The following is a 27273-nucleotide window of genomic DNA, read 5'->3' as shown; positions in this document are numbered from 1 at the left end:
AGAGCGTAGCCCCACCGCGGCCACGCCAGCCTTGTGCGGGCGTCTCAGAGGTGCTCAGTGAGACGCTGGGCGGTGGATGGACAGGTAGCACAGGACAGACAGCCTCCCTTGAAATTATTGAATGAGCAGCGTGGACCCAGGACCCAGGATCCCCAGTCAGGGCACCTGCCCGGGTTGTGGGCTCGATCCCCAGAAGGGGGCGTGCAAGAGGCAGCCCAGTGAGGTTCCTGTCATTGATGTTTCTCTCTCTCCCTCTCCTTTCTCCTCTCTCTCTCTCAAAAACACACACACACACACAAAACAATAAAAACATATTTTAAAAAACTATTATTGAACGGATGGTGGAAGGACAGGCACTCCGAGTGGAGCTCTGAGGCTGAAGCGGTGGCGTTGGCGGGAAGGTCTAGGATGTGCAGGGTGAGGGGCCAGGCCGGGTTGTGCATCTGACCAGCGAGACCGGGAGTGGAAAGCATCGTCTGGATGTCGAAGACGCCGAAAGGATGGCGAGGCTGGGCCTGAGCCGCAGTCCTCCCGGAAGAGGCCGCTGGGGAGGGTGACGTGTGGGAAGAAACTGGGGACCAGGAGCCTGCGCCCCCCCCCCCCCCGGGGGCGGGAGCGTTATGCGACCGGCGATGCCTCCTGGGGGAAGGAGGGGTCCTCTCGGCAGCTCAGCATGGCCGTCGAGGACTCCGGGCCCCGCCCAGCGCCCCGGCCACAGCTGCCCAGGTCAGCATCTGGCCAGCGCCCAGCGCGGCGCAAGGCCGGACGCACGGAGGGCGCACGCTCAGCGCGCAGCCCCGGCTTTGGGCGCAGCCACGGAGGACCCGAGGGCTGGCGGCGGACCCCGCGGCGGGGACAGGGCGGGGGCGGCCGGCTGGGGGCCGGCGGAATAAGGGCGGGCGGAGCGGCGTGGATTGGCCGGGCTCCGCCACGTGATCGGCCCCTTATAGGGCGTGGCGCGGGCGGCGGAGTCGGGTGCGGCGGCTGCCGGGCCGGGCGAGGTCCGGTGCTGGTCCGGCGGCTCCGTGACTGCTCCGCTCCGAGCGCCTGGCGCGCCCCGCGGTTTCCCTGCTGGGGCCGCCGGGCGGGGGATGCGCGCGGCGCCCGGGAGCCATGGTCCGCTTTGGGGACGAGCTCGGCGGCCGCTATGGGGGCACCGGCGGCGGGGAGCGGGCCCGGGGCGGCGGAGCCGGCGGCGCGGGCGGCCCGGGCCCCGGGGGGCTGCAGCCGGGCCAGCGGGTCCTCTACAAGCAATCGATCGCGCAGCGCGCGCGCACCATGGCGATGTACAACCCCATCCCGGTCAAGCAGAACTGCTTCACCGTCAACCGCTCGCTCTTCATCTTCAGCGAGGACAACGTCGTCCGCAAATACGCCAAGCGCATCACTGAGTGGCCATATCCTGTCGGGGGCTGGGCCGGGCCGGGCCGGGCGGGGGCTGCCCGCGGGCGCGGGCACAGGGGCTGGGCGCCGGGTCCGGCGTCCGCACCCCGCCGGGTGTGGGAGGGGCGGCCGGGCCGTGCCGGGCGGGTCGAGTGCGGCGCCCAGTGGCCATCTTTCCGGGGCCAGGAGGAGGGTGCGATCTGGGGAGAGGCACCCCGGGAGGACTCGGCGTGGAGGGGGCGGGGCGGGGCTGCGGGGCCCCTCTCCGCCCGCCGCGGGTGCGTGTGTGTGTGTGCGCGCGTGTGCGGTCGCGGTGGCGGCGGCGGCGGCAGGAGCGGAGTGGACGCTGGGCGGAGCCCCCTGCCCCGGGCACGTCCCTTCGCTCCCTGGTCCGGATGCCGAGCGCACGGCCAGCCTGGAGGGCACCGAGGGTGAACCCGCGTCTGTAGGTGCGAGCCCCCGGTGGCCGAGGGTCGCGCGCGCCCGACAGCAGGTGCGGCGTGTGTGCGGGCAGAGCATGATCCCGGCGCTGCGCGTGCGTGCGGGACTCTCGGGACAGGCATGTTCACGTGCCTGTGTCGGTACATGTGGCTACGTGTGTCGTTGGGCAGGAGCGCGCCTGCGCGGGGTCCCTCTCCAGCGGGAGCTGGGGGCGCACCGCCCCCTCCCTTCGGGGCGCGGAGCCGGACGGCGCTGTCCGCGGTGCTGACGGCCGCCGAGACGGGCCCAAGGGCTGGCGGCCTGGCCTCGCGGCAGCCCCCGAAGATACAGGCGGGAGGGAGTGGGGGGCGCGGGAGGGACCACTCTCAGGCCCCCGGAGGCCGCCTGGCCGGCTGCTGCACTGCGAGCCGCCCGCCTCGCCGCCTCCCCTCCTGGCGCCTGCGGCCAGTCCTTAACCCACGCACTCCCTTCGAGTACATGATCCTGGCCACCATCATCGCCAACTGCATCGTGCTGGCCCTGGAGCAGCACCTCCCTGACGGCGACAAAACGCCCATGTCCGAGCGGCTGGTGAGTGCGGGCGCCCGGTCTGGGGCAGGGCGCCTCTGCTTCCGTGGAGGGAAGACCAGCCCAGGCCGCCGGCCCCTCCCCCAGGGTCAGGAGGACGAGCCGCCTGCGCAGCCCCTGATGGGGAGGGAGGGAGGGAGGGTGGCTGCCCCTGCACCCCAGTCCCCAGGCCTTGGGCTCCTGAGAAACTGGCCCTCAGCCTGGGTGTGTGGTGGTTATTAAGGCTCAGGGTCAGGAAAGCAGGCTCCGGGCAGGGCGGCTGGCTGCAGGGCCGTGATGGCCTCTGCCCCGCCTGGCTTCTGCCCCTGGTGCCCCCTGGGTCTGCCAGTCTCTGCCTCAGAATTGTCTCCGCAGCTTGGAGTCTCTTCCCTGTGGGGCCACCCCTTCCCCTGGGCAGCCTTCCTCCCCCTGGCACCCCCCCTCCTCCCAGCACCCTGAGCTGTTTCCATCTGTCCATCCGTCCTCCACAGCTCCACTGAGGCACAGGCCCCAGGCAGGCAGGGTGCCAGGCGGGGTCTCTGGAGGGGCAGGGCCAGTGGGAAGGGTGGGGTTTGGGGAGGTGAGGCCCTGGCCCCTGGCCCCCGCCCTCCCTGCTGCTGGGCCCTTTGCCTGGGCTTGACGTGGACTCCGAGCCGGGAGCAGAGAAGCCCGGGCAGGGAGCATCCGGGCAGGGAGCATCCGGGCAGGGAGCTGCCGGGCAGGGAGCATCCGGGCAGGGAGCTGCCGGAGCTCTGCCGCCACCCGGCACGTGACTGTCCCCCAGCCTCTCCGCTCACTTCCGTGGAGATGAGCAGTGACACGCGCACGGCCTGCTCGGTGCCTGGCGTGGGCCCTGGACTTCCCTCCTCCCACCGTCCTGGGCCCAGGGGGAGACCGGGGGGGGGGTACAGTGAGCCTGCCTGGGGGGCTCACCGTCACAAGGCACTGTGAGAAGGCAAGGAGGGGGGGCAGCCAGGGGAGAGCCAGGGACGGAGGTTTTGGGGGGCACGCATTTCTTCAGCATGGGGAAGGCGGGGGGTGAGGGGCCGTCGTCGGAGCGTGAGAGCCAGCGCAGCCCTGCCACACGGAGTGGGGTAAGTCCCGCGGTGACTCTGGTCCAGGCGTGGCTGGGCGGGGCCACTTGCCTTCTGGGCCCACTGGCGTTGTGGGCCCTGTGCCAGCATCCACTCTGCAGGGCAGATGAGGGCGAAAGTCAGGGAGCTGGGGGCTCAGGCAGGGAGCCTCAAGGCGAGGCCGCGGGACCCCTCATAGCCCCACGGAAGTGTGTCCGGGGTGGGGCCGGAGAGAAGGGGCGGGGGGCAGGGGACTCAGTCTGTGCCCCTTGGGGGGCAGGCTCCTGCCTCCTGGGTGAGGGGGTTGGGTCGGTGGGGAAGGGGGCAGGCACACTTCTCAGGGTTGGGGGCCGAGCTGCTGGGAAAAGGAGCAGAATGGGGTCCACCTGGGCCAGCCCCACGGCCTGAAGCCCCCTGGGCTGACCCCAGTCCGTGGGCAGGCCCTGGGGAGGGACCAAAGACCAGACCAGGACCTGGGCCTGGAGAGCAGGGCGGCGGCTCTGGCCAGGCTGAGGCTGGTGCCACTGCCTGGAGAGCGGGGGTGGGGGTGGGGGTGGGGGGGGTGGGCAGCCTGTCCAGGGGGCGGGGCCTCCACAGTTCTCTGCCCTGGGGGCTCTGCTTTCGGCCCACCGCCTTCCCGCCCACCCACCGCCTTCCAGTGCCTTTAGCTGGAGCCCTCGCTTGCTGGCCCCACGCCTCCCCCACACCATCGCTCAGCCCTGTGGTATAGGGTGGAGCTGGGGGCAGGGCTGAGGCAGGGTTAGCACCGTCCCTCCCATCCGGGCTCTGGGCCTGCCCTCTGTCCATCCAGAGGCCTTCTGCTTGGGGGGGCCCCGCGGTTTCCCTGGGGTCAAGGGGAGAGGAGCCATCCAGCCAGAAGCCTGGGGGGCCCTGTCATGAGTCAGCATCGGGGTGTCAGGGGAACTGGGCCGCGATGGCCACCCCACACAGGGCTGCCCGTCAGCCGTGGGCAGGGGAGGCCGGGCTGTGGGTTCCATGGGAGGCCCCTCGGGGCCAGGGTTCTCGGAGAGGAAGGCGCAGGCTGCTGTCCTGCGTGGGAACTGGCAACCCCCGGGGCCAGCTGGCCGGCAGAGCCGCTCCCCAGGCTCCCTCACCACCCGTCCGGCTGCCGCTGAGCAGTGGCCTGGCGTGTAGGCGCCGGTGGGCTGCACTCCGGCCGGCCGTTTCCCGCGATGACCCCCCGTGCGTCTGCCCCCCAAGCCCCCAAGGCCTGGCTCCCCGCTGGTCTGCACCGAGGCCCCCCCTGCCGGCTCCCCTGGCCACAGCCACACCCTCTGTGCCTGTCCCCACTGGCGTCCCCACGTGCTCAGCTGCACAGGGCTGGCCTCTGGGCTGAGGGACGAGGTGCAGCGGGTGGAGGGGGGCGCTTGCATCTCTGGCTCCTCTCCCCGCCTGCCCGCACTGCTCCCCTCGCCAGCAGCGCCTGCCTGTGGCCCTGGCCGGGCCCCCCCTCCCCCCAGAGGCCCCCGAGGTCCGGCCACGTTCGCTCCCAGGCCTGCCGGCTTCGGCTTCGAGTGTCTGGGAATGTGCTGTGCCTGCGGGAGTTGGGGCACCGACCAGGGCAGGGGCAGAACCCGGGAGTTGGGGCACCGACCAGGGCAGGGGCAGAACCCGGGAGTTGGGGCACCGACCAGGGCAGGGGCAGAACCTCGGACAAGCTGGGTCTTTGCCTGGGTCCGTGGCCTCTGTGCTTCCGTGTCCTGTGGGATGGGGTTGATGACGGGACTGGGGGTGGGGGGTTGACAGGTGACCCTTGTCACTGCAGGAGGAGCCCCCAGTGGTCATCACCCCCCCCACTGCCCCCCCGCTGCCCGCCTGGAGGGTGGGGGCCTGGTCCCTCCGGGCGGGCGGGGAGCGGGGAGCTGGGAGCGGGGACGTGGGTGTGGGTCTCGGGCCCGTGGGGGGCAGCGGCGACCCTGTGCCGTGTTCTCCCCAGGACGACACGGAGCCGTATTTCATCGGCATCTTCTGCTTCGAGGCCGGGATCAAGATCGTCGCCCTGGGCTTCGTGCTGCACAAGGGCTCCTACCTGCGCAACGGCTGGAACGTCATGGACTTCGTGGTGGTTCTCACGGGGTAGGTGGCCGTGCGCGCCCTGCGAGGGGCGGGGCCTTCCTGGCCTCGCCTGGGACGGTCCGCGTGGCTGCAGGTGGCCGTGGGGGGATCTCTGCCTGAGGCCGGGCTGGGGGGAGGGGCCCGGGAGGCAGCGCTGGGGGGACCAGGGAGCGCTGGGGGGACCAGGGAGCGGTGCTGTTTACTTCTCTCCCTCGGGAACCAGCGTCCCTGAGGAGGGGCCCCTCGTCTTTCAGGGGGTCCCCAGAGCCTGGCTCGGGGCAGGCTCCCCGGAGGGTCAGGCAGTGTCTGCAAATTAACGGGTAATTGGGGCTCGGGCTCGGGCCCTGGGAGCGGTTGTGCCCTCCAGGCGGGAGTTGGAGGAGCCTGAGGCCCAGGGAGATGGTGGTGCCTCGTGGGGCCGGGGGAGGGGGCACCCGGCTGCTGCCCGTGCCCGAGGCCCACACTCCTGCTCGCCTTCCTGGGAGCCCCAGCCAGCGGGTCCCGGGTCCCCCACTCCGCCTGGGACATCCCTCCCTCCGTCCTCTCTTCTCTCCCTCCACCTCTGCCTCCCCCCACCCCCACCCCGGTCTCCCCCTCAGCGCCTCTGCCTCTCCCTCTCTCTCCGCCTTTTTTATTTTCTCTTAGTCTCACTGTCTCTTTCTCTTCCCTGGCCCCGTGTCCCGTCTGAGTCCCAGAGTCCCTGCGCTCTGTCCTCAGGAGGAGGTGGGTGGGGGTGGGGGCGAAGGGGTAGGCTCCTGGCTCTGCACCGCATCCCAGGGGGTGCTGGGTTGGGAGGGAACCCCAGGCAGGGAGGGTGACCTGTGTCCTGTGGGGGTTCATACGCCAGCCAGGGTCCCGGGGGAGCTGCTCCCTCCTGCGTGCAGCACACAGGACTCGCACACCTGTGTGTGTCCGTGTGTGTGTGTGTGTGTGTGTGTGTGTGTGTGTGTGGTAGAGGGAGGCCCTGAGTGTTTTCTGGGTGAGTGCTGGCCGGTGGGGAGTCAGGAAGAACCCTAACTCTCAGCCCTGCTGAGCCAGGTCCCTGTGGGGCGCGTGGGGTTATGGCTCCCCGCTCTCTGGTTTGTAATTAGGGCTCAGAGGGCTGGAGGCCTGGAGGCCGGTCTCTGGCGGGGGAGGCCGGTTGCCTGGAAGCCCAGCTCCTCCCCAGAGGCCAGCGGGGCCTCCTGCTCTTTGCTGGGCGGGTCTGGAGGGGCCTGGCTGGGCCCCGCCCCCCCGGGGAGCCTTCAGCTTCCCCTGCTCACCTGGGCCTCGGGCTGGCGGGGCTGGCACAGCCTCTGGCCCTGGCTGCCAGGGGGTGAGCCGAGGGGCCGTCCTGCCGTCTGCTCTCCTGTCCGTGCGTCCGGCTGGCCACTCGAGGTGCCCCCGCGACCGCCACCCTTTACTCAGGATTTGCCGAGCGTCTGCGGGTGCCAAGCGCAGGGATGAGCAGAGCCGCCCCTGGGGATGGGGGTGTCAAGGGGACCCTCTCTGACCCTTAGTGCCCGTGGGCTTCTGGCTGCACCGGTGCCCCCACCGCCCGCCCACCCGTGTGCCCGGAGGCTCCGTCACAGGCCGTCCGTGTGTGTGTGTGTGTGTGTGTGTGAGTGTGTGTGTGAGGAGGCGCCAGGCCTGTCACACAGAAAGGGGTGCAGAGGGCGAGGCGGGCCTGGGGGTGAGGGGCTGTCGGTGTCGGGGGCCTCAGCTGCAGTGACTTCTGAAGGACACGGAGGGTGCGTCTAGATGTTTGGGGAGAGGCTGTGGTGGGGAGGTCACAGGTGTATCGACGGTGGTCAGAGCCGGAGACCAGCAGGCGCCAGGGGTGGGTGTGAGGGGTGCGGGGCTGAGCCTGGGACCAGAGGGTGCGGCTGGTGGCGGGGGGCGGGGGGAGGCTGGGGGTGGGGGTGGGGTGGAGACCGGGAGTTCGCGGAAGAGCAGGCATTTCCTGAACTTCAGAACAGAGGAGCGGACGGGAGAGGAGTGGGTGGGAGATGCCGCCGCTGAGCAGGAGAGGAGGGGAGGGATGTGGTGCCCACCCGAGGCAGCTCCTCCCTGTGTGTGTGTAGCCACGCAGGGCGGAGACCTGGGCCTGGGCGTGTGGGGGGTGAGGTGTGTGTGAGTGTGTGTGTGAATCTGTGTGTGTGTGTGTGAGCGTGTGTGTGAGCGTGTGTGTGTCAGAGTGTGTGTGTGAGTGTGTGTCAGTGTGTGTGTGTGTGTGTGAGTGTGTGTGTGTGTGAGCGTGTGTGTCAGCGTGTGTGTGTGTCAGAGTGTGTGTGTGAGTGTGAGTGTGTGTGTGAGTGTGTGTCAGTGTGTGTGTTAGTGTGTGTGTGAGTGTGTGTGAGTGTGTGTGTGTGAGCGTGTGTGTGTCAGTGTGTGTGTGTGTATGTGAGTGTGTGTCAGTGTGTGTCAGTGTGTGTGTTAGTGTGTGTCAGCGTGTGTCAGTGTGTGTGAGTGTGAATGTGTGTGTGTGTGTCTGTGTCAGTGTGTGTGAGTGTGTGTGTGTGAGTGTGTGTGTGAGTGTGTGTGTGTGAGTGTGTGTGTGTGTGAGTGTGTGTGAGTGTGTGAGGACTGGAGGGTTCAGTAGGTGGGCCTCCCGCAGGGTGCTGGTGGGCTGGTCCCCAAGGCGAGGCCATGGGGTGACAGACAGGAAGCCGGGCTGGACGAGGGGGGCCTCGGACCCCCCAGCAGCCGAGCTGTCGCCTGTGACAGCAGAAGCGGGAGGGGGAGTGGTGTGCGAGCTGGGCCTGCAGGTGAGAACGGCGGACGGTGCGCCCCTCCCGGCCCGACCACTCCGCGTCCCCTCCCCCCCACCGCCCTCCCAAGCTCCTCGGAGCCCCGCCCGCCCTTGGGTCCCAGGGACAGGACAGGGTCAGGGTCCCTCGGGCCCTGGGGACGTCCTCCCGCTGGCACAGCGCCCAGGACCCTGCCGCCCGCCGCTCCTGGCCTCGCCGGGGCTTGTCTCCTGGTCCTGGGGGACAGCAGGGAGTGCGTCCCGCTCAGGCAGGTGGCTCCCCACGGGGACGTTTCCAACCACAGCTTCTCGTTTTACTCCACATTAAACTGGGTTTCTCTCCAGGACCTGTAATTAGAGCTGCGGGGCCTCCTGGGGGGGCGGGAGGGGGGGCTGCGGGCTCCACTGGGAGGGAGGGCGGACAGGCTCTGCCTCGCGCGGGGCTAGCTCCTGCCATCCTGGGGGCCTGGGGTCTGTATCCTGGGGGCCTGGGGTCCGTGGTCCTGGGGGCCTGGGGTCCGTGGTCCTGGGGGCCTGGGGTCTGTATCCTGGGGGCCTGGGGTCTGTGCTCCTGGGGGCCTGGGGTCCGTGCTCCTGGGGGCCTGGGGTCTGTGCTCCTGGGGGCCAGGGGTCTATGGTCTTGGGGGCCAGGGGTCCGTGGTCCTGGGGGCCTGGGGTCTGTGGTCCTGGGGGCCTGTGGTCTATGGTCCTGGGGGCCTGGGGTCTGTATCCTGGGGGCCTGGGGTCCGTGGTCCTGGGGGCCAGGGGTCTATGGTCTTGGGGGCCTGGGGTCCATGGTCCTGGGGGCCTGGGGTCCGTGGTCCTGGGGGCCTGGGGTCTATGGTCCTGGGGGCCTGGGGTCCGTGGTCCTGGGGGCCTGGGGTCTATGGTCCTGGGGGCCTGGGGTCCGTGGTCCTGGGGGCCTGGGGTCCGTGGGCCTGGGGGCCTGGGGTCCGTGGTCCTGGGGGCCTGGGGTCCGTGGTCCTGGGAGCCTGGGGTCCGTGGGCCTGGGGGCCTGGGGTCCGTGGGCCTGGGGGCCTGGGGTCCGTGGGCCTGGGGGCCTGGGTCAGAGAGGCCGGCAGGGCTGGGCCAGGGGAACAGGGACACCACGCCTGACGGTGGGGCACCCGTGTCTGAGTGGAGGTGGCGAGACACACCATGTGGATTGACCAGCGATATGGTTTGGACGTGGGCTGACTCTGGCGTGTCTAAGCGTGTCTAAGTGTGTCTAAGCGTGTCTAAGCATGGGCTGCCAGAGCCAGTTCCGTGTGGGCTTCTCCTCCCCCCATGACTGTCCTGCGGGGGGTCATCTCTGCCCCTCAGGTGGGGGTGTCGGCCCCTCAGGGGTCTGTCCTGCCTGGTTGCAGCCACCCTGTGCCCAGCCCCCGGCCCTCCCTCCTGACTGAGGCCTCCCAGGGGAGGCCTCCCATGGCACGGGGGTGGGGGTGGGGGTGGGGGTTGGGGGTGGGGGTGGGACTGGGGGTGGGGTTGGGGGTGGGGGTGGGACTGGGGGTGTGGGTGTGGATGTGGGTGTGGGTGGGGGGTGGGGGTGGGACTGGGGGTGTGGGTGTGGATGTGGGTGTGGGTGGGGGGTGGGGGTGTGGGTGTGGGGGGTGTGGGTGTGGGTGTGGGTGTGGGTGGGGGTTGGGGTTGGGGGGGCGGGCAGCGCGGAAACCCCTGGGCATTTACCGGGGACCCACCTTCTCCCCGTGTCTCCTCTGTTGGATGCTTCACCGTCTCTGGGGGCAGGGAGGCCAGAGCCGAGCCTGCCTGGCGCTGCCCGCAGACCCCACCGTGGGGGAGAGCCCCCCCAGCCCCCAAGGCCTGGGGATCCCTGTGCTGTGGGCTGCCGGCCCCAGGCTCTGGTCCTGTGTGTGGGGAGGCGTGTGGGGGTCACTGGGCAGCAGCATCAGGTCAGTTACAGACACTTGGGGGGCTCTCACCACTCGGGGCTCCTCTGACACTGAGCCCAGGGCCCTGAGCGAGCACCTGCCCCTCACTGAGTGCTGCTGCCTCAGAGCCCAGGGCGCGGGCACTGCAGGCTCCCGGATGGGACTCGGGACCGCGGGGCAGGGAGGGGCTCCGCAGCCGGAGGACACTGTCACTCACAGGATCCGGGCTGCCTGTCCCTGAGGCGGTGGGTCCGCAGGGCCCGGTGCCTGGGCTGCAGGGTCTGTTCTCCACGCCTGTCTGCCTGGGGCTCGCTGGGAGCTCCATTTGAGCCCACAGCGGGGTCTCCAGCGCCCCAGGGTCCAGGGGACTGGGATGGTCTCCAGGGATCCCACGAGGCCGGGGGCCTGAGCCCTGACATCTGAGGGTGGGGTGGGGTGGGGGTTCCGCCAGCCACCACAGCCAGCGTCATTCTGCGTGAGCCTCGGCATCTGCAGCCAGATTCGGGCAGCTCGGCCCAGGCCCCCGTTCCGCGGGGACGGGTGGGGCAGGGGGGGCGGCTGGGACAGGTGCCCGCTCCTGGGCTGTGGTCGGCAGGTGCACGGGTAACGGGGAGCCGTCCGCGTCCCCGGGCCGCTCCCGGCCTTGGGTCTGTGGCCGGTGGGCTGAGGGTGTGGCCAGATGGGCTCTAAATTAGCTGCCAACGTTCAAAGATGTTTTTTAAAATTGATTTTTAGAAAGAGAGAGAAACATCTCTGTGAGATGCTTAACACCGACCGGCTGCCTCCCGCTCGCCCCACCCTGGGGACCGAGCCGCCACCAGGCCTGCGCCCCGGGGACCCACTGGCGGCCTTTCAGTGCCGGACGACACGCAGCCCGCGGAGCCCCGCCGGCCGGGCGGGCCGACCCTCACGAAGGAGCTTTTATGTGAAAATGCTCGCGCAGGGACCGGAGGCCTGAGCACAGACGTGTCTCCGTCCTGGCGGCGGAGGCCCAGGTCCAGGGGCCACCTGCCCGCCCGCCGGGTGTCGCAGGCCCCTAACTCGTGCAGACCCAGCTCTGGGCTCGTCCCGTTCCTGTGGGTGCCCGCCCTGGCGGATGGGGGCCACGCTGAGGACCTCCTTTGGGCGCTGTCTCCAGATGGAGTCACATGGGGCGGGGGGGGGGGGGACACGGGCTGTGGGCTCCTCTGTCTGGTCCTCATCTCTGTGCCGTGCCGCCCGCGCTCAACCTCTGCGGTGACATCGGTTGGGAGAGCGGAGCCCGCGGTGGCCCCAGCGGCACAGGGCGGTGACGTGACTCAGTCCAGGTCCGGCCAGTTGCGTGGCTGCCGTGCCGTGGGCCCGGGAAACGGTCCCCGGATGCGGCGTTGTCCTCCCTCCTCTCGCCCGACTTCTGACCCCGGGTCACTCGGCATCTTGAATCTGTAGGTTTGAGCCTCTGGCCAAATTGGGGACGTTTCAGCCAGGACATGGCTGAGTGCCCTCCGCGCTGCCTGGTCGGCCGGGGCTCCGAGTGCCCACCTGGGGCCACAGGCCTGGAGGTCCCGCCCCGCGTCAGCCCGAGGCTCCCCGGGTCCCGCGGGCCGTGGCTCCCTTCGCCGAGCCCTCTGCTCCTCTTCTGCCGGGACCGTTCTCTCAGCTCTTCGTCTCTTATTCTGGTTTCCGGACAAAGGTGTCATTAGGCGCTTCCCTGCCTCTGATTTCCCTGATGATGGTGCTTCAAACTCGTCGCTGGGGACCCTGACCCCCCTGTTGTCTGTCTCCTTTCCTTTGGCCTCAGATCTTCCTGGTTTTGCGGAACGAGTTTTGGTGGAAACCTGGACACTTTCCATTATTTCCTGGGGCGCGGGATGCTAGTCAGACCGGTTTTAGTTGGGGCTCTGGTCCTGACCCTTAAGGGGATGAGGGTCTGCCTTGTAACTTCAGTTGTGGGGGTGTCCAGGCTCCGGCGGGTGGGTCACCCCACTCTACAGACCGGAAACGGAGGCTCAGAAATCAGGGTCCCGAAGCAGGAGGGGCGTCGGGTGAGACTGAGCCGGCCCTCGCCTGGCTGCCCGCGGCCCTGGCCCAAGGCCACGCGGGAGGCGTGGACGTCACCTGGAAAAGGCGGGGCTGGCGGCCGCACCGGGAGGCGGCTCCTCCGTGGCCGCCGCGGGTCCTGGGCGACCGGCCTCGGGGGTCAGAGCCGCGCTGCACTGACCAGTCGCCGGCCCCTCAAGCTGGACAGAGCCTTCAGCCAAGGACTCCATGCCCCCTCGGCGGGCGGGGGTGGCGCGGGCCAGGGGGTCAGCGTGGCGCTGTCCGCTGCTGGAGTTTGGGGCCTGCAGCCCTTGCGGGAGGAGGGTTGGGGAGTGGTGGGCGGCCTGCCGGCTGTGTGGGTGCGTCACTGGGGCGCCTCCTCCAGGCTGGGAGCCTGGGCCCTGGGGGTGCCCGGACCCCGTTTCTGTCCTGTGAGAGGGTCACCACTGACCCCCTGAGGCCCTGGAAGGGGGGGTGGGGGGTGGTTTGAATGAGATGCAGGCCGGTGCTCAGCTCAGCCCCTGGGCCGGGGGCGGGAGGCTGAGACCCACAGGCTGTCTCTATGGCAACCGCCAGCAGCCTCCTGGGCCAGAAGCTGCACCTGGAAAGTGGGTGACAAAGCAGTTCCTGGAGGTGGCTCCGCGGCTCCGGCTCCGGCGGGGGGAGGGGGCGTCTGGCTGGCTCCGCACCCCGGCTCCCGCCCCGACCTGATGACCCCGCACCTGCCCAGCGTGAGGGGCGGGGGTGCAGGCGCGAGGCTCCCCTGGCCGCCCACCCGCTCCAGCGACAGCAGTGACGGCAAGAGGACGCGGGCGCCCCTGGCACTGAGCCAGGCGCACGTCTCCGGGAGCCTCGCCAGCCCACGGCCCGAGCAGGGGCTGCACCGTGGACAGGGCTGCTGCCGAGCCCGGTGGCCAGCAGACACGGGGTCCTGCTCTGGGGCCGGGGCTCCTCGGAGAAGTGCGGGTGCTGGGGTCGGTCTCCCCAAGGGGCTGGGTGCCGCCTCTGGCCCCGCCTGGATGAGCCATGCTGCCGGGTGACGGCACCTTGGACGGGAAGGGCACCCCCTGCAGACCCTCTGGTGGTTACTGTCTACTGGGGGCGCCTCTGGGGTTCAGGGACGCGTGCTGTGCGCTGGGCCAGGGCACCGTGAGGGCTCTCTGGGCGGCTGGCACTGTGTGGTCCCCCCCACCCGCTCCAGGCGGGACAGTGCGGGCAGGACCCCTCCCCAGGGACCGGGGTGAGGACTGTGAGCCTGTGTGCAGCCGGCGGGCAGGGACCCCGGGCTGTGATCGCCGGCTGGTGTGGCCCTGACTGTCCCCGGTAGTTCCAGAACAAATGGGCTGGGGGACTGCTGGGTGCACGCGGTCTGAGCTGTCCCCCAGGCTCAGCAGGACCCCTGGAGGACGGTCAGGGAGGGAGGGCCCTGTCCCCCCCATGAGGGGGAGCAGGGAGCAGGAGGGGGAGCGGGCAGGCGGGTGCCCACAGGGTGGGGGTGGGGTCAGGGTTAGGGTTGGCTGGGGCAGTCCGGGGTTCCTCTGGCCTTGTCACCTCCTCACAGACAAATAGCTGTGGGTCCCTGGTCAGCTCTGGGCTGTCAGACAGGGATGGCCTGGCCGAGTAGGGGTTAGAGAGCCGCTGGGAAGGCTGGGGTGACCCAGGGTCCTGCACAGACAGCTGGGAAACTGTGGCCACAGAGACCAGCAGGGACCCCGAGTCTGGGGCTGCGGGCGAGGGCCTGGGTCAGGGTCAGGGGCCCTGCCAGGGCTGCAGCCGTGGTCCCCTCCCCCAGCTGTGGCTGTCGGTGTGTCTGCCGCACGTCTGTGTCTGAGCCGCGTTTGGGTTCAGGCTGTGTGCACGGCTCCCGTGCCTGTGGTGCCGAGTGTCTGAGCGTGTGTCTGTGCCGTGTGTCCGCGCTCCCGTGCCCCGTGGGTTGGGCAGCTGGGCAGCCGGGCCTGGGCCACCAGTAGTCACAGCCGGTGTGTGTGCTCAGGGCCCGAGTTCCTGCTGTTTCATGAGGCTGCGGTCATGATCCACGTAAGAACTTGTATTTCACTTTTTCTCTGTGTAGAGCCGCACTTCGAGGTGGAATTCACATCCCATAACATTCATGGGTTCACAGTGCACAGTTCGGGGGTTTTCAGTGTGTTCCGAGTTAGTTACAGCTGTCACCACAACCTCATTTATTTATTTAAAACATATTTTATTGATTTCAGAGAGGAAGGGAGAGGGAGAGAGGGGCAGAAACAACAGTGCTGAGAGAGAATCACTGATCGGCTGCCTCCTGCGGGCCCCACACTAAAGATCGAGCCCGCAACCCGGGCCTGTGCCCTGACCAGGAATCGAACCGTGAGCCCCTGGTTCCTAGGTCCATGCTCAACCGCTGAGCCCCGCCGGCCGGGCTCCACAGCCTCATTCTAGAACATTTCCATCCTCCTCCAAAAGCAGCCGTGAGCAGCCCCAGCCCCGGTGCAGCAGCGCCCGCTCTGCTCCTGGCTGGACGCTAGCGAGCGCCATCGCACGTGGGGCCTCTGCGCCCGCCTCCCACTGAGGGTGCTGTCCTCAGGCTCAGCCACGTGTACGTGAAGCGGTTCATGTCGGCCCTTCACCATCGCTTCTCACCCACCAGCGTCTCTCTCGTCATTTGTCGTGACTCCGCAGTGCACTCCCTCCCGCCGACCTCGGAGATGGCCGCCTGTGCCGTTCATCGTTGCATTAATGTTGTGTGACTCTGACGGGACAGATGTCCAAGGGGGCTGGTCAGAAGGGCTGCCAGAATCCACCCTGTACGTGACGGCCCAGGCGAGGCCGGCGCTGTCCTGCACAGCACACTCCTGTCCCAGGTCCTGGGCGGTTCGTCATCGTCTTCAGGAATTGTCATTGTGTCTGTTCCTTTCCTATTTCTTTTTTAAAAATATTGATTTGAGAGAGAGAGGAAGGGAGAGGGAGAGAGAGAAACATCAGGGATGAGAGAGAACCATTGATTGGCTGCCTCCTGCACGCCCCACACTGGGGATCGAGTCTGCAACTGGGCATGTGCCCTGACCTGGAATCGAACCGTGACCCCGTGGTTCAGAGGTCCACGCTCAACCACTGAGCCACGGCGGCCAGGCTTATTACCGGATTTTAATATATTTTTTTTTATTGATTTTTTTTTTTTTACAGAGAGGAAGGGAGAGGGATAGTGAGCCAGAAACACCGATGAAAGAGAAACATCGATTCAGCTGCTTCTTGCACGCCTCCCACTGGGGATGTGCCCGCAACCCAGGCACATGCCCTTGACCAGAATCGAACCTGGGACCCTTGAGTCCGCAGGCCGACGCTCTATCCGCTGAGCCAAACCAGCCAGGGCTTATTACCGGATTTTAAAGGGAGTCCTTTATGATCAGTGTGCTTGTTGGTGCCTTCAGAATGGGTTCTGTGCATTGAAGAGATTATCAGGAAAGATTTTACTTTCTAAAAAAAAAAAAAAAAAAATTAAAGTTCTATTTATGAAAGCTACAAATGCAAAAGTATCATTCTTGAAAGGTATTTGGATTCAATCTGCAACAATGTGGATGGACCTTGAAGGCATTATGCTAAGTAAGTGAAATAAGTCAGGGAGACAAATACAGCAACTCTTTATGATGAAAACACTCAACAAGATGGACGTATAAGGGAAGTACCTCAACGAAACAGGGACGTACGACAAGCCCCCAGCTAACGGCGTACTCAGCCGTGAAAACTGCAGGTTTTTCCTCTAAGAGGAGGAGCAACACAGAGATGTCCACTCTCACCCCGTCGTCAGCACAGCACTGGGAGCTCCAGGCACAGCACTCGGGCAAGGGACACGTTGACGGCACCCGAGTTGGGAAGGAAGACGTGGCACCATCGCTGTTCGCTGATGGCAAGACTCTACCCGTAGGAGACCATCCAGTCTCCACCGAAGGGCGACTGCGAACCCTAAGCAGACACAGCAGAGCAGAGGATCCAAAATCAACGTCCAAGAGCCCGTGGCGTTCCTATACGCCGACGATGAAACAGCAGAAGAACGGAGGACGCCAACCATTTCATGTGCAGACGCAACAGAACGAATAAAACACCTCGGCATAAACGTAAGGAAGTGAAGACGCTGCACCCTGAAAACAGTAGTTTTTGAAATCGGAAAATGTGACTCCTCCCATTTCATTCTTTCGCAGAATTGTTCTGGCGACGCACCCTTGAGATCCCACGTGAATTTTAGGGTGAGATTTCCCATTTCTGCGGAAGAGCGCCTGGGGTCTGGATGGGGCGGCATGGGCTCGACAGGGCGCTCTGGGCGGTGCCGACATCCGGCCACACGAAGTTTCCTAATGACCGTTCTGGCCTGTCCTGCCCGCCAGCAGTCCTGCGGTTCTCAGCGGGTCTTCTGCCTCCGTGGTTAATTTTATTCCTAAGCATTTTCTTCTCTGGAATGCTACTGTAAATGGATTTTTTAAAAATGTCCTCTTTTGCGTGTTCATTGCAAGTGCATAGAAATACTTGTTTTATGCCTTGACGGTAGATCCCGAAACTTCGTTGACTTCATTAGTTATGGTAATTTTTTTGTGGGTTTTCTACAAATTTAGGGTTTTCTACATAAAAGAAATGTTGAGACTTTTACTGGAATTGCATCGAATTTGTAGGTTCATTTGGGGAAAAGGGACATCCAGTGATGTTCTGTTTGTTTCTTGTAATGAACTTTGAACTCAAGTCTTTAATTCTGGAAATTCCTTATTATCTCTTCAAATGTGGCTTCTCACCCTTGACGTGTGTTAGAGGAGGGGTCTCACCTCCATGTCGCTGAGCTTCTCTCTCGTTCTGACGGCTGTGGGTGGATCCCCCATACTATTTCCTAAACCGTTAGTACTGTCAAACCACGTTTCCTGCCCAGAGTATAACTCATGATTATTATTGCTATTATTTCAATAACTATTTATTGCCAGACTTTGGCTTTTAAAATATCTGCCTGTTTTGTTTCATGATTTGCTGATTTTGTCTGATCAGAGTTAATCTTCCAATAGTTAATCCCAGCAGTTGAATGGACTCCCTCATGCCTCACGGGATTTTGGTTTGAAAGATTGCCCTTCTTTTCTCCTGGGAGTTTTACCGGATCTGTGACACCAGCTCTGCCCTCAGGGCAGTGCATTTAGGGGGCATAAAGCCTCCTTCACCAAGATTCTAGGGTGCGTTTTAGGTTGTGACTTGGATGTGGAATGTACGAGAGAAAGGAATCGGGGGTGAAGCCTGGGTTTGGGCCTAAATAGCAGTTGGCTGGTTGCTGAGATGGGGGGGGTGGGGGGGGGGTGACCGGGAAGGAGCAAGCCTGGGAGTAAGAAAAAAAAGCTCTTAAGTCACCAGGATGTAACAGCTCTGAACTTTCAAAAAAGGATATTTTTATTCCTTGAAGTTTGAAACAGAGCCCCTAGGTGTATAACGCCTGAGATGCTTTTTTAACCCCTAGAGTGCCGGGGAGCGCGATCGGTCCTCCTGTCCTTCGCCAAAAGTGCTGGGAGCGCCATCAAAGCTTCGAAATGGCGTCCAGTTCTAAGTCTGCTTTTATTAGTGATGATGATATTGCTAAACATGTCAACGCAGTAAAGGTTTCCTTGTTTTTGAATACGTAACTTCACTTACTTGCGATTCATAATTTTTTTTCCCTAAACTGTAAAATCAGCAGAAATGCCTTGGGAAGCTTAGCACAGTTCCTAGGATGTTGGCTGGCACTCAAGGGGTTAAACGGAAATGTGTGACATGCACTCGGGTACCTGAGCCCCGAATTCCAGACCCGAGTTAAAGGTGTCAGGTTGGACATGAGCACACGGTGGGTGGGTCCCAGATGGAGGGCGCCCTGGTGTCCACTTTTGGGGGGAGGGGCAGGGGGAGGGGAGGGGGAGGGGGAGGGGGAGGGGATGGGGGAGGGGGAGGTGAAACTGGCAAAAGAGACACGCACTCCGGGTGCTGGTGCCGGTGCCGGTGCCGGTGGGCCCACTGACGGGCAAGGGGAGGAGCCTCCGGCGCGGAGAGCGAGGCGTGTCACAGCTTTTCCGTGGACGGCGTGGAGGGGGGCCTGTGCGGGCAACGTGGACGAGGGGGAAGGTGCGGAGCGGGGAGGGCGCGGCGGACACTGGACACGCGTTTGGGGTGAAGGGCGCAGAGGCGGGAGCGGGAGCTTCCGTCCTGGTTCCAGTCGGAGTGTGTCTGTGCCCATGGAGCCGGCTGGGCGGCCTTCCGGGCCGTGGGCACCCGCTGACCCCCCGCCCCTGGGCTGCAGTTGGGTTGGTTTGGGGACACGGCTCAGGCGGGACTCAGGGCCCAAAGGCCGGCGGAGGGCAGGGCCTCTCGGAGGCGACGTCCCCCAACCTCAGGCCGGCGCCCCGGGCCCCGCGCCCGGCCTGTGCCTGTGCGGCCGGAGGGAGACCGTGAGCGGGCCCTCACCTCCCCGTTTCTTCCAGGATCCTCGCCACGGCCGGCACCGACTTCGACCTGCGGACGCTGCGGGCGGTGCGGGTGCTGCGGCCGCTCAAGCTGGTGTCGGGGATTCCGAGTGAGTCTGCGAAGTGCACTCCCTGCTCTTCCTGTCCCAGGACCCCCTGCCCCCAGTTCCCAGCATTCCCTGCTCTTCCGTCCCAGGATCCCCTGCTCCCAGTTCCCAGCATTCCCTGCTCTTCCTTCCCAGGACACCCTGCCCCCAGTTCCCAGCATTCCCCGCTCTTCCCACCATTTCAGGCCCTCCTGTCCCAGGACCCCCCTGCCCTCAGTTCCCAGCATTCCCTGTTCTTCCGTCCCAGGATCCCCTGCTCCCAGTTCCCAGCACTCCCTGCTCTTCCTTCCCAGGACATCCTGCCCCCAGTTCCCAGCATTCCCCGCTCTTCCTTCCCATGATCCTCTGCTCTGAGCTTTCAGAATCTTCCGTGTTCCCTCTCAGGATCGCCTGCTGTTCTCTCCCAGCATTCCTTGCTCGTCCCTCCCAGGAGTCTCTGCTCTGAGCTTCCAGAATCTTCCGCGTTCCCTGTCAGGACTCCGTCCCCTCCCCTCTCAGGACCCTGTTCTCGCTGCACCTGAGCCTCCTCAGATCCCACAGCCCACACGCTCCCTTCTGCCATCCGCCCTTGCTCCGCCCACCTGCCCCCGGGACCCAGGCTTCCTCCCCACTGCCCCGCCTCCAACCGCCTCTGACCCTCTGCCCCCTGACCTGCCGCCCCCTGACCTGCTGCCCTCTGACCCGCCGCCCCCTGACCCTCTGACCCGCCCCAGGCCTGCAGGTGGTGCTCAAGTCCATCATGAAGGCCATGGTCCCGCTGCTGCAGATCGGGCTGCTGCTCTTCTTCGCCATCCTCATGTTCGCCATCATCGGCCTGGAGTTCTACATGGGCAAGTTCCACAAGGCCTGCTTCTCCAACGGCACAGGTGAGGCGGCGCCGCCCGAGGAGCTGCAGGTGCCGGTGCGGGTGGGGGCGCGGGGGCGGCGCAGGGAGCTGGGGGCCGGGGGGAGCGCCCGGTCCCGCGGCTCCGGCCGGGGAGGGGCCGCCGCCCACAGGGAGCAGCCGGCAGGGCCGGTGGCGGGGAGTGGAGGGTTTCCACCTCCCGGCGGGGCCTCCGGGCGGGCGGTGCCGGTCCGGTCCGAGCTCCCTTCTCCCCGCGCAGAAGACAAGCCCGTGGGCGACTTCCCCTGCGGCAAGGAGGCGCCCGCCCGGCTGTGCGAGGGCGACACGGAGTGCCGGGAGTACTGGCAGGGCCCCAACTTCGGCATCACCAACTTCGACAACATCCTGTTCGCCGTCCTGACGGTGTTCCAGTGCATCACCATGGAGGGCTGGACCGACATCCTCTACAACGTGAGTCGCCCGGGTCCGGCCCGGCCCGGTTCCGCCTTCAGACCCACCCCGGGGTCCACGGGGATCCGTCTCAGCTCAGGCTCTTTTTTTTTTTTTTAAATAAATATATTTTTAAAAAACATTTTTATTGATTTCAGAGAGGAAAGGAGAGGGAGAGAGATGGAAGCATCCGTGATGAGAGCGAATCATGGGTTGGCTGCCTCCTGCTCGCATCCTCCCGGACCGAGCCCACAACCCGGGCCTGTGCCCCGATCGGGAGTCACTGTGACCTCCTAGTTCCTAGGCCGAGGCTCACCACTGAGCCACACCGGCCGGGCGCACTCAGACCCTTAACTGGGGCCTGCAGCCTCTGCTAGGAAAGCGGACTGAGGCAGGTGGTGGAGGTCAGAGGAGACAGGTGCAGAGCCGTCTCCGGCTGCCCACGCGGGGCGAGGCCGCTGGGGGGCGTCTTATCCGTGAACCACGAGTCGGTGTGAACCTGCTGCCAGGAGGAGGCGGGCACAGCTCACTGGGGGTCGCTGTGCGCACCTGGAGCTCAGCTCCCTGCGGGCCTCCTGGTGGAGAAGGGACGGGGCTACAGGGGGACGGGGCTGCGGGGGTGGGGGTGGGGGGAGGGCTGGGGCTGGACTGAGCCGGGCCCAGGGAGGCGGCTGTCGTCGTGCGGCTGCCTGGTGAGCCCGTGCCTTGTCACCTTGTCTCCTCTTTGGTTTCCCGCCGACAGCGTGGCAGCCCTGCCGTGCAGCGCCGGCCGTCGCCCACGAGACGCTGGGGGAGCCCTGGGGAGCCAGGCGCCTGTCACTCCCGCCTTCCCTGCCGGTGCTGGTCCTGGGAGCCCTCTGTCTCCTTTAATGGGACAGCCCCCCTCCCCCGCTGCCCCCGCCCTGTCGAGCCCTGGGAAGCACGGGGCAGGGGAGCAATGGCACGAGTGCCCAGTGGCTGTGGGAGGCGGGCGGGGAGGGGCCTGGGAGCCAGGAATGTGGCCGGGAGGGGTGGCCCGGGGTGGCCAGGTTTTGCGTTGGTAGAAGGTGTGCTCTGCTCCTGCAGCTGTGTGGGGGTGACCCTGGAGCATAAGGTGCTTCCGTTTGAATCCTCACTTGTGCGCTAGGGTGGGGCTTGGGCTGTGGCCCCTGGAGCCTGTGCCCCCGCTTCCGGGGCTCGTGGGGGCCCCTGGTGAATCTTGGGGCTGGACACCCAGCAGGGGCGTGGTCAGTGCTTGCCAGCAGGCAGAGGGATGAGGAACTTGGGGCGCTGGCCCCAGGTCTAATGAACCAGATTTCTTTCTGGAGTGGAAGCCGTGTCTGATGACAGCTCTGTCTGAGCGCGGGACAAAGGCAGGGATGACGGGCTTGGCTGTTCTCTTCCTCAGCCGATCAAGGAACACTTTTCACAAAGAGCGACCCTAAAAATAGCTCTGAGCCGGCCGCATCCTCGCCAGCCCCACGAGGATGAGGCTGCAGCGCGGTTGGTCCGCACCCCCCAGGGCTCCCGGGGCTTGGCCAGTGGCCATGCGACTCCTCGTGGGTCTGCGCCCCCGGGAGGCGGGCAGGAACCAGACCCTGGGCAGGAGGCCCCTCAAGGAAGGGCCACGGGGCTTCATCCGACACCCATGGGATCCCTGGTGCTGGGTGCGCCCTGAGCAGCTGCCTGTGGAGGGTGAGCAGGGGACGCTGGTGAGAAAGGGCTCGCGGGCCGGCGCTCTGAAGAAACATGGCGAGGGGTCTGCCGCCAGCCGGTTGCCGCGGGACGGGGCTTGGAAGTTTGGCGGGGCCCCGGACGCGGTGGCGGCGTGCGCCCCGAGGCCGGCGCCGGAGCAGGTGGCCACTGTCCACGCGGAGAGCGGGTAGCAGGGCCGTGCGGGAGGTCGCAGGTCGTGTGGAGAGGCTCGTCCTCACCAGCCCAGGGCGGGGCTTTCTGGCTCCCGCAGACGCGGCTCCTGAGCAGGGGCCTCCCGTGGGACCGGGACGGTGGGCAGCCAGGAGCCCCTTTAAGTTCCGGCCCAGGGCGATCACTCAGCGCGGACCCCTGAAAACCAGGCGCTGGGGCTCCCCAGCTGGAGGAGAGGGGTCAGCGGAGTCGCAGTGAGTTCCTGTGGCCCAGAGAGACGGGTATCTCCGGGGCGAAGGAGGGACTTGCCTGCCCCGCCCCCGCCCCCCGCCCCCCCCCCCCACTTCCTGTGTTGGCTGCCGGCCAGCCCGGCAGCTGTGGAGGGAGGGTGCTGCCTGGGGCACAGGGGCCTCACGTCCCTCCGCACATCCCTCCCGCTGACACCTCCCGCTGACGAGGCCAGCTGTGCCGGCCTCTGTGGAGCAAGCTGACCACGTTGCCAGCAGCCGGGGACGGACACTCTGAGCACAGACTGCCTTCTACTGGCGTGACTGTGGGACGTCCTGTCACTCAGGACCTTCCCCACTTTCCTCCAGGGCCAGTGGGAGACAGTGCGGGTTACGTACACGTGGTTCTGACACGGTCGCTGTACACGGCACGTAGGACCTGGGGAGGGCGTGTGCGTGTGCACACCCATAGGCTGTGTGCTCTGCGGCCGCCTGATGGGGGCCAGGGGAGGAAGAATCAGAGGTGTGAGCTGAGCTGTGGGGGTACGGAGGGGAGAGCGGGGGGTGGCAGGTTGTCTGCTCAGTTTTGCTGCCGAGGAGAGGGGTGGAGCCTGCATTCTGCTCTGACCCGGGAAGTTCTCGATGTCCATTTTGTGCCGGTGGGTGCTGCGTGTGCAGTGGGCACACAGAGGGACGCAGGGCTGCTGGTGCCCGTGTGAAGTCATGGGTGGGGGTGAGATCGCCTGGGTAACGTGTGCAGATGGAGAAGCGAGGCCTGGCGCTGAGCCGGCTCCACCTCAAGGGCGAGAGGAGCCAGGCCGGGTGTCACGAGAGCTCCAGGAAGGGGCAGGTAAACGTGACCGGAGCAGGACAGGCATGGACCCTGGAAGGTCAGGTTAAAGGTTAAAGGTTAAAGGTGGAAGGAAGTACTAGGTGAGGGTGGCGCATAAAGTCAACTCGGAAGGGCTTTCTCTGGGACCTAGAGCCGGGGGAGGGAGGTGATGCAGGGAGATCCGGGGACTGACTCTGAAGTTACCAGGTGGACCGGTTAGTAATTCGGATTAACTGTCAACCGGATTAACTATTAACCGGTTAATGATGTGGATTAACTGTCAACCGGTTAATGATGCAGATTAACTGTCAACCGGATTAACTGTCAACCGGTTAATGATGCGGATTAACTGTCAACCGGATTAACTGTTAACCGGTTAATGATGTGGATTAACTGTCAACCGGTTAATGATTCGGATTAACTGTCAACCGGTTAATAATGAGGATTTTGTCATCAAAGAAAACACGATAATTTCAAGAGAAACATCAGAAGTGCTTTATTCAAAGTAACGTCCATCGCTAGCTACACATCCCCCATCTTTCAGGTCATTTGTGGGTCCGTCCCAATAGAACTGTTCTTGTTTGAGGCAGACCATTCAGAGACCCAGTTTTCCACGTCTTCGCACGTTGTGAAGTGCTGCTCAGAAAGTGCGGGTGCCGTCGATCGGAACAAGTGGGAATCTGAGGGAGCAAGGTCTGGTGAACACGGCGGGTGGGTTCATACTTCCCAGGCAAGACCTTTTCACGTGTCTTTAGCTGGTTTCGAAGTGTGTGATGGTGCATCATCATGAAGCAAATTCCTTTGCCGTGTCTTCTGGCCCATTCTGGTGGCTTTATGGTCAAAGCGGGGTTCAAATTGATTATTTGTTGTCAGTAGTGATCAGGATTAACGGTTTCACCTGGTTTTAGAAGCTCCTAATACACCACACCTTCCTGATCCCACCGAACGCAGAGCGTTGTCTTCTTTCCGAAGCGATTTGGCCTTGCAGTCGATGTTGATGGTTGACCTGGATCAACCCGTGATTTTGTGCGTTTGGGATTCTCAACATAAACCCACTTCTCATCGCCAGTCACCATTCGATGCCAAAAAGACTTGCTTTCGTGCTGTTGAAGCCACATTTTACTGATGACTTTTCGGTTTTCCATCTGCCTTTCGTTCAGTTGATGTGGCACCCGTTTTCCTTCCTTTAAAACCTTTCCCAGTGCTTGTAAACGATCGGAAATGGTTTGCTGAGCAACGTTTCATCTTTCTGCAAGTTGTTTTTGAGTTTGACACGCATCTTCATCCAATAATGCTTGTCATTGTTGGTCTTCAACCTTTTTCGGTTGACCTGGACATTCTTTGTCTTTCACATCGAAATCATCACTTTAAAGAGTTTAAACCAGCGTTCACAAGTGTCTTGAGATGGACCGTGTTCACCATAAGCTTCCCGAAGGATACGATCACTTTCAGCAGCGCTTTTCTTCAAAATACAGTAATGAATTAAAACTTCCCGCAACTGCTCTTTTTTTGGTCACAAAATTCGACATTTTTAAGTATAAAAACATCTATGATGTTAACACCTTCAGCAAATTTGACATATGAAGTTTTGAAGCTTGCTGTCAATACGACAAAATAGCACACGCATCAAGTCGCATATATATCAGCATATGTGTAACTCCAGCTGTTGAGAGAATCCGCATTATTAACCGGTGCCCCTGGTAAAGGCTTTCGGGGCACAGTGGCCGGAAACAGCAGTGATCCCGCGGCCCATGCCTGTGCCCTCCAGGGTCACCGCCTGCAGAACCAGCTGTGTCGCCAGCCGGCGGGAGGCTGTCCCGTCCCTGGCAGCCCCTGCCCGGGCGCCGGCTGTCCTGTTGCCATTTCAAGAACGTCATGTCTGTAGCGTTGTCCTGGCCGGTTCCCTCCACATTGTTCTCCGGAGGTTCGCCCAGACGTGCTGGCGGTGGTCTCCGTGGAGGGGGCGGAGCGTGTGCCTCCTCCACGCTCACCCGTGGGAGAGCCTCGGGCCGCCCAGCCCGGGCTGCCGGGAATAACGTGGCTCTGCACGCCTGTGCGCAGTTTCTGTGCAAACGTGAGTCTCGTTCCTCTGGGGAGGTGCCCGCGTGCGGTGTCTGGTTCTGTCGTCGTTGCGTGGTTAGTGTTTGAAGCAGTAAACTCTCCCGGAGCCGTGTTCGTCCACACCCACAGCAGGTGGGAGTCATCTGGATCCTGGTGCTGCCGCTGTTTTGACTGGAGCCCTTCGGAGACGCACGCAGGGCTGTGGCCGGGTGGACTTCAGTTCCTCAGGCTCCTGGCGGGACGCTCTCCACCTGCTTGTTGGCCACGTGTGTGTCCTCTTCCGTGACCCACGCCTGGTGTCCCTGCCCACGGGCCGTGTGGATTGTTCTTGCTGTGGAGCTCTTCTGGTTCGAGATCCGTCCTGGTCACTGAATGGTGTTTCATTTGGCTTTGAGGCCTACAGTTCCCTAGTGGCGGGTGCAGGGAGCACCGTCTGTGTGTTCTCTGGGGAAATGTGTATTCTGGTCCTTTGTCCATTTAAAAGTTGGGTTATTTGTCACCCGGCCGGCGTGGCTGTGGTTGAGCGTCGACCTAGGAACCAGGAGGTCACGGTTCCATTCCCAGTCATGGCACAGGCCCGGGTTGTGGGCTCCATCCCCAGTGAGGGGCCTGCAGGAGGAGGCAGTCGATTCATGATTCACTCTCATCACTGATGTTTCTATCTCTCCCTCTTCTTTCCACTCTGAAATAACATTATATATATATATATATATATATATATATATATATATATATATATATAATATATATGTTATTTATATATATATAATATATATGTTATTTATATATATATATATGTATATTCTTAAAAAGCTCGGTTATTGGTGATTTTATTTATTTTGAAAAACTTTTTGGTTAATTCTTCTCACTCAAAGGTATTTTCCCATTGACCCTTAGAGAGAGTGGAAGGGAAGGGAGAGACAGGGAGACGTTGCTGTGAGAGAGAGAGGCTGGTGGCCTCCCGCACGCACTGGCTGCTGAGCCTACGGTGTGAGTGTTGGTCTGACCTCTCCCTCCTGCTGTGCGTTGGCCTCCGGGTCCTGCGTTAGCTCCGTCCTTCGAGTTGCTGTATTGTGGTCTCAGTTCCATTCAGTTCCATGAGTTTTCGTTCAGTTAAAAACTCCCTTCAGGGCCCTTGTCCTGCCGGGTGGGGTGGTCCGCTCGGCAGTGTGCCTCGAGGGTGCTCCCCGGTTGGGAGGGTCAGTGAGCCTCTGCCCTCCACATGGTCTGTGCGGTGGGTGGGTGTGTCGCCTGGTACTGCGGGTGCAGGTGGAAGCCCTGACAGCACCTCAGTGGGGGAGGGGGTGTCTCCTGCCACGTGGAGTGGAATCCAGGCTCCCACAGAGGTGGGGGGCGAGAGCGGCCTCGCTGTCCCCTTGCTGAGGGGACTGTCCCAGCCCCTGCTGCTCCCTGGTGTGGGTGTGGGTGTGGCTGGGTCGGCGTCCTCATCACAGCCTGGCGGTGGGCGTCTCGGCTCCCTGCTGGGCCTCTGCTGGCGGGGACACAGGTGGCAGCAGTTTGGCTGGAGTGGTGTCTGGCGAGGCTGCCCCTGGCCCTGTGGTTAGAGAGAGAGCCGGCTTTTGTGCCGAGTGTTCCCGCTGTGCCTGTTGGCACTCCCAGGCCGCAGGCTTCTTCAGCGACAAGTCTGGATACATGAGGCAGCGAACAAACCAGCGCACACCCCGGGCACTCTCCGTGGGTCCCGGGTCCCAGTGCGTCTGCCTCCTTTCCCTCCGCCACCTTCTCAGGGTCTTCCCGCGCCTGCTCTCTGGCTGATGTCCAGGCGCTAATTGTCCCGAGTGGGAACAGTAGGAAGCGTCTGTCTACTGTCTTCCCAGAAGTGCGCGCCCCGATGTTTTGTTTAAGAGCAAAGGAGAATGGCTTGGCTGCTGCCGGGAACGAGCCATTAGAGGAGGTTGCAGGAGCCAAGTCTGAGTGGGCGGGGCCCGGCCGCACGTGCTGCTCCTGCTCCGTGGGGTCGCCATAGCCCACAGGCATGGCAGGAGGCTGGCTCGGCGAGGGCGGGTGCGGATGGCACTGGCGTTACGTCTTTTCCGGGTCAGTGTCCGGAGTCAGAGCCGCATGCTGGAGTCGGTCCCGGGGCCACGGGAGCTCAGGGGAGAGTCTGTACGTCCTGCCCAGGCCACAGGCTGGAAGCTGGGAGTCCCCAGGGCTGTCCTGCCTCTGCCGGCCCAGGGCGCTGGCCTTGATGGAGCTGCCTCTAGAGAGCAGCACAGGGCCGGTGGTCGCCGCCCGCAGCACCCCGTCCATCACGCCCAGCACTGGACCCAGCCACACCCACAAGGACCCGTACAGACAGAACAGCAGTCGGAAGT

The 27273-nt window shown here is 64.1% G+C and overlaps 1 protein-coding gene across 2 annotated transcripts in view; it reads left to right on the top strand.

Moving 5' to 3' along the window:
• Positions 1–2301: 2301 nt before the first annotated feature.
• CACNA1B (calcium voltage-gated channel subunit alpha1 B) overlaps positions 2302–27273 on the top strand; it is a gene marked incomplete at its 5' end in the record, with an annotated part of 105800 nt that continues 80828 nt past the window's right edge. For both annotated transcript variants that reach the window (XM_081102965.1, XM_081102964.1), the window contains 5 exons: positions 2302–2394; positions 5401–5540; positions 18611–18702; positions 19413–19565; positions 19803–19993. In XM_081102965.1, the coding sequence (XP_080959091.1) occupies positions 2302–2394; positions 5401–5540; positions 18611–18702; positions 19413–19565; positions 19803–19993 (669 nt within the window). The remainder of the gene's footprint in view (positions 2395–5400; positions 5541–18610; positions 18703–19412; positions 19566–19802; positions 19994–27273) is intronic.

The sequence above is a fragment of the Myotis nattereri genome (genome assembly GCF_964212035.1).
Source record: "Myotis nattereri genome assembly, chromosome: 12".
Lineage (NCBI taxonomy): Eukaryota > Metazoa > Chordata > Mammalia > Chiroptera > Vespertilionidae > Myotis > Myotis nattereri.
The sequence above is the reverse complement of the archived record's forward strand: the minus strand, read 5'-3'. Positions and strand labels throughout refer to the sequence as shown.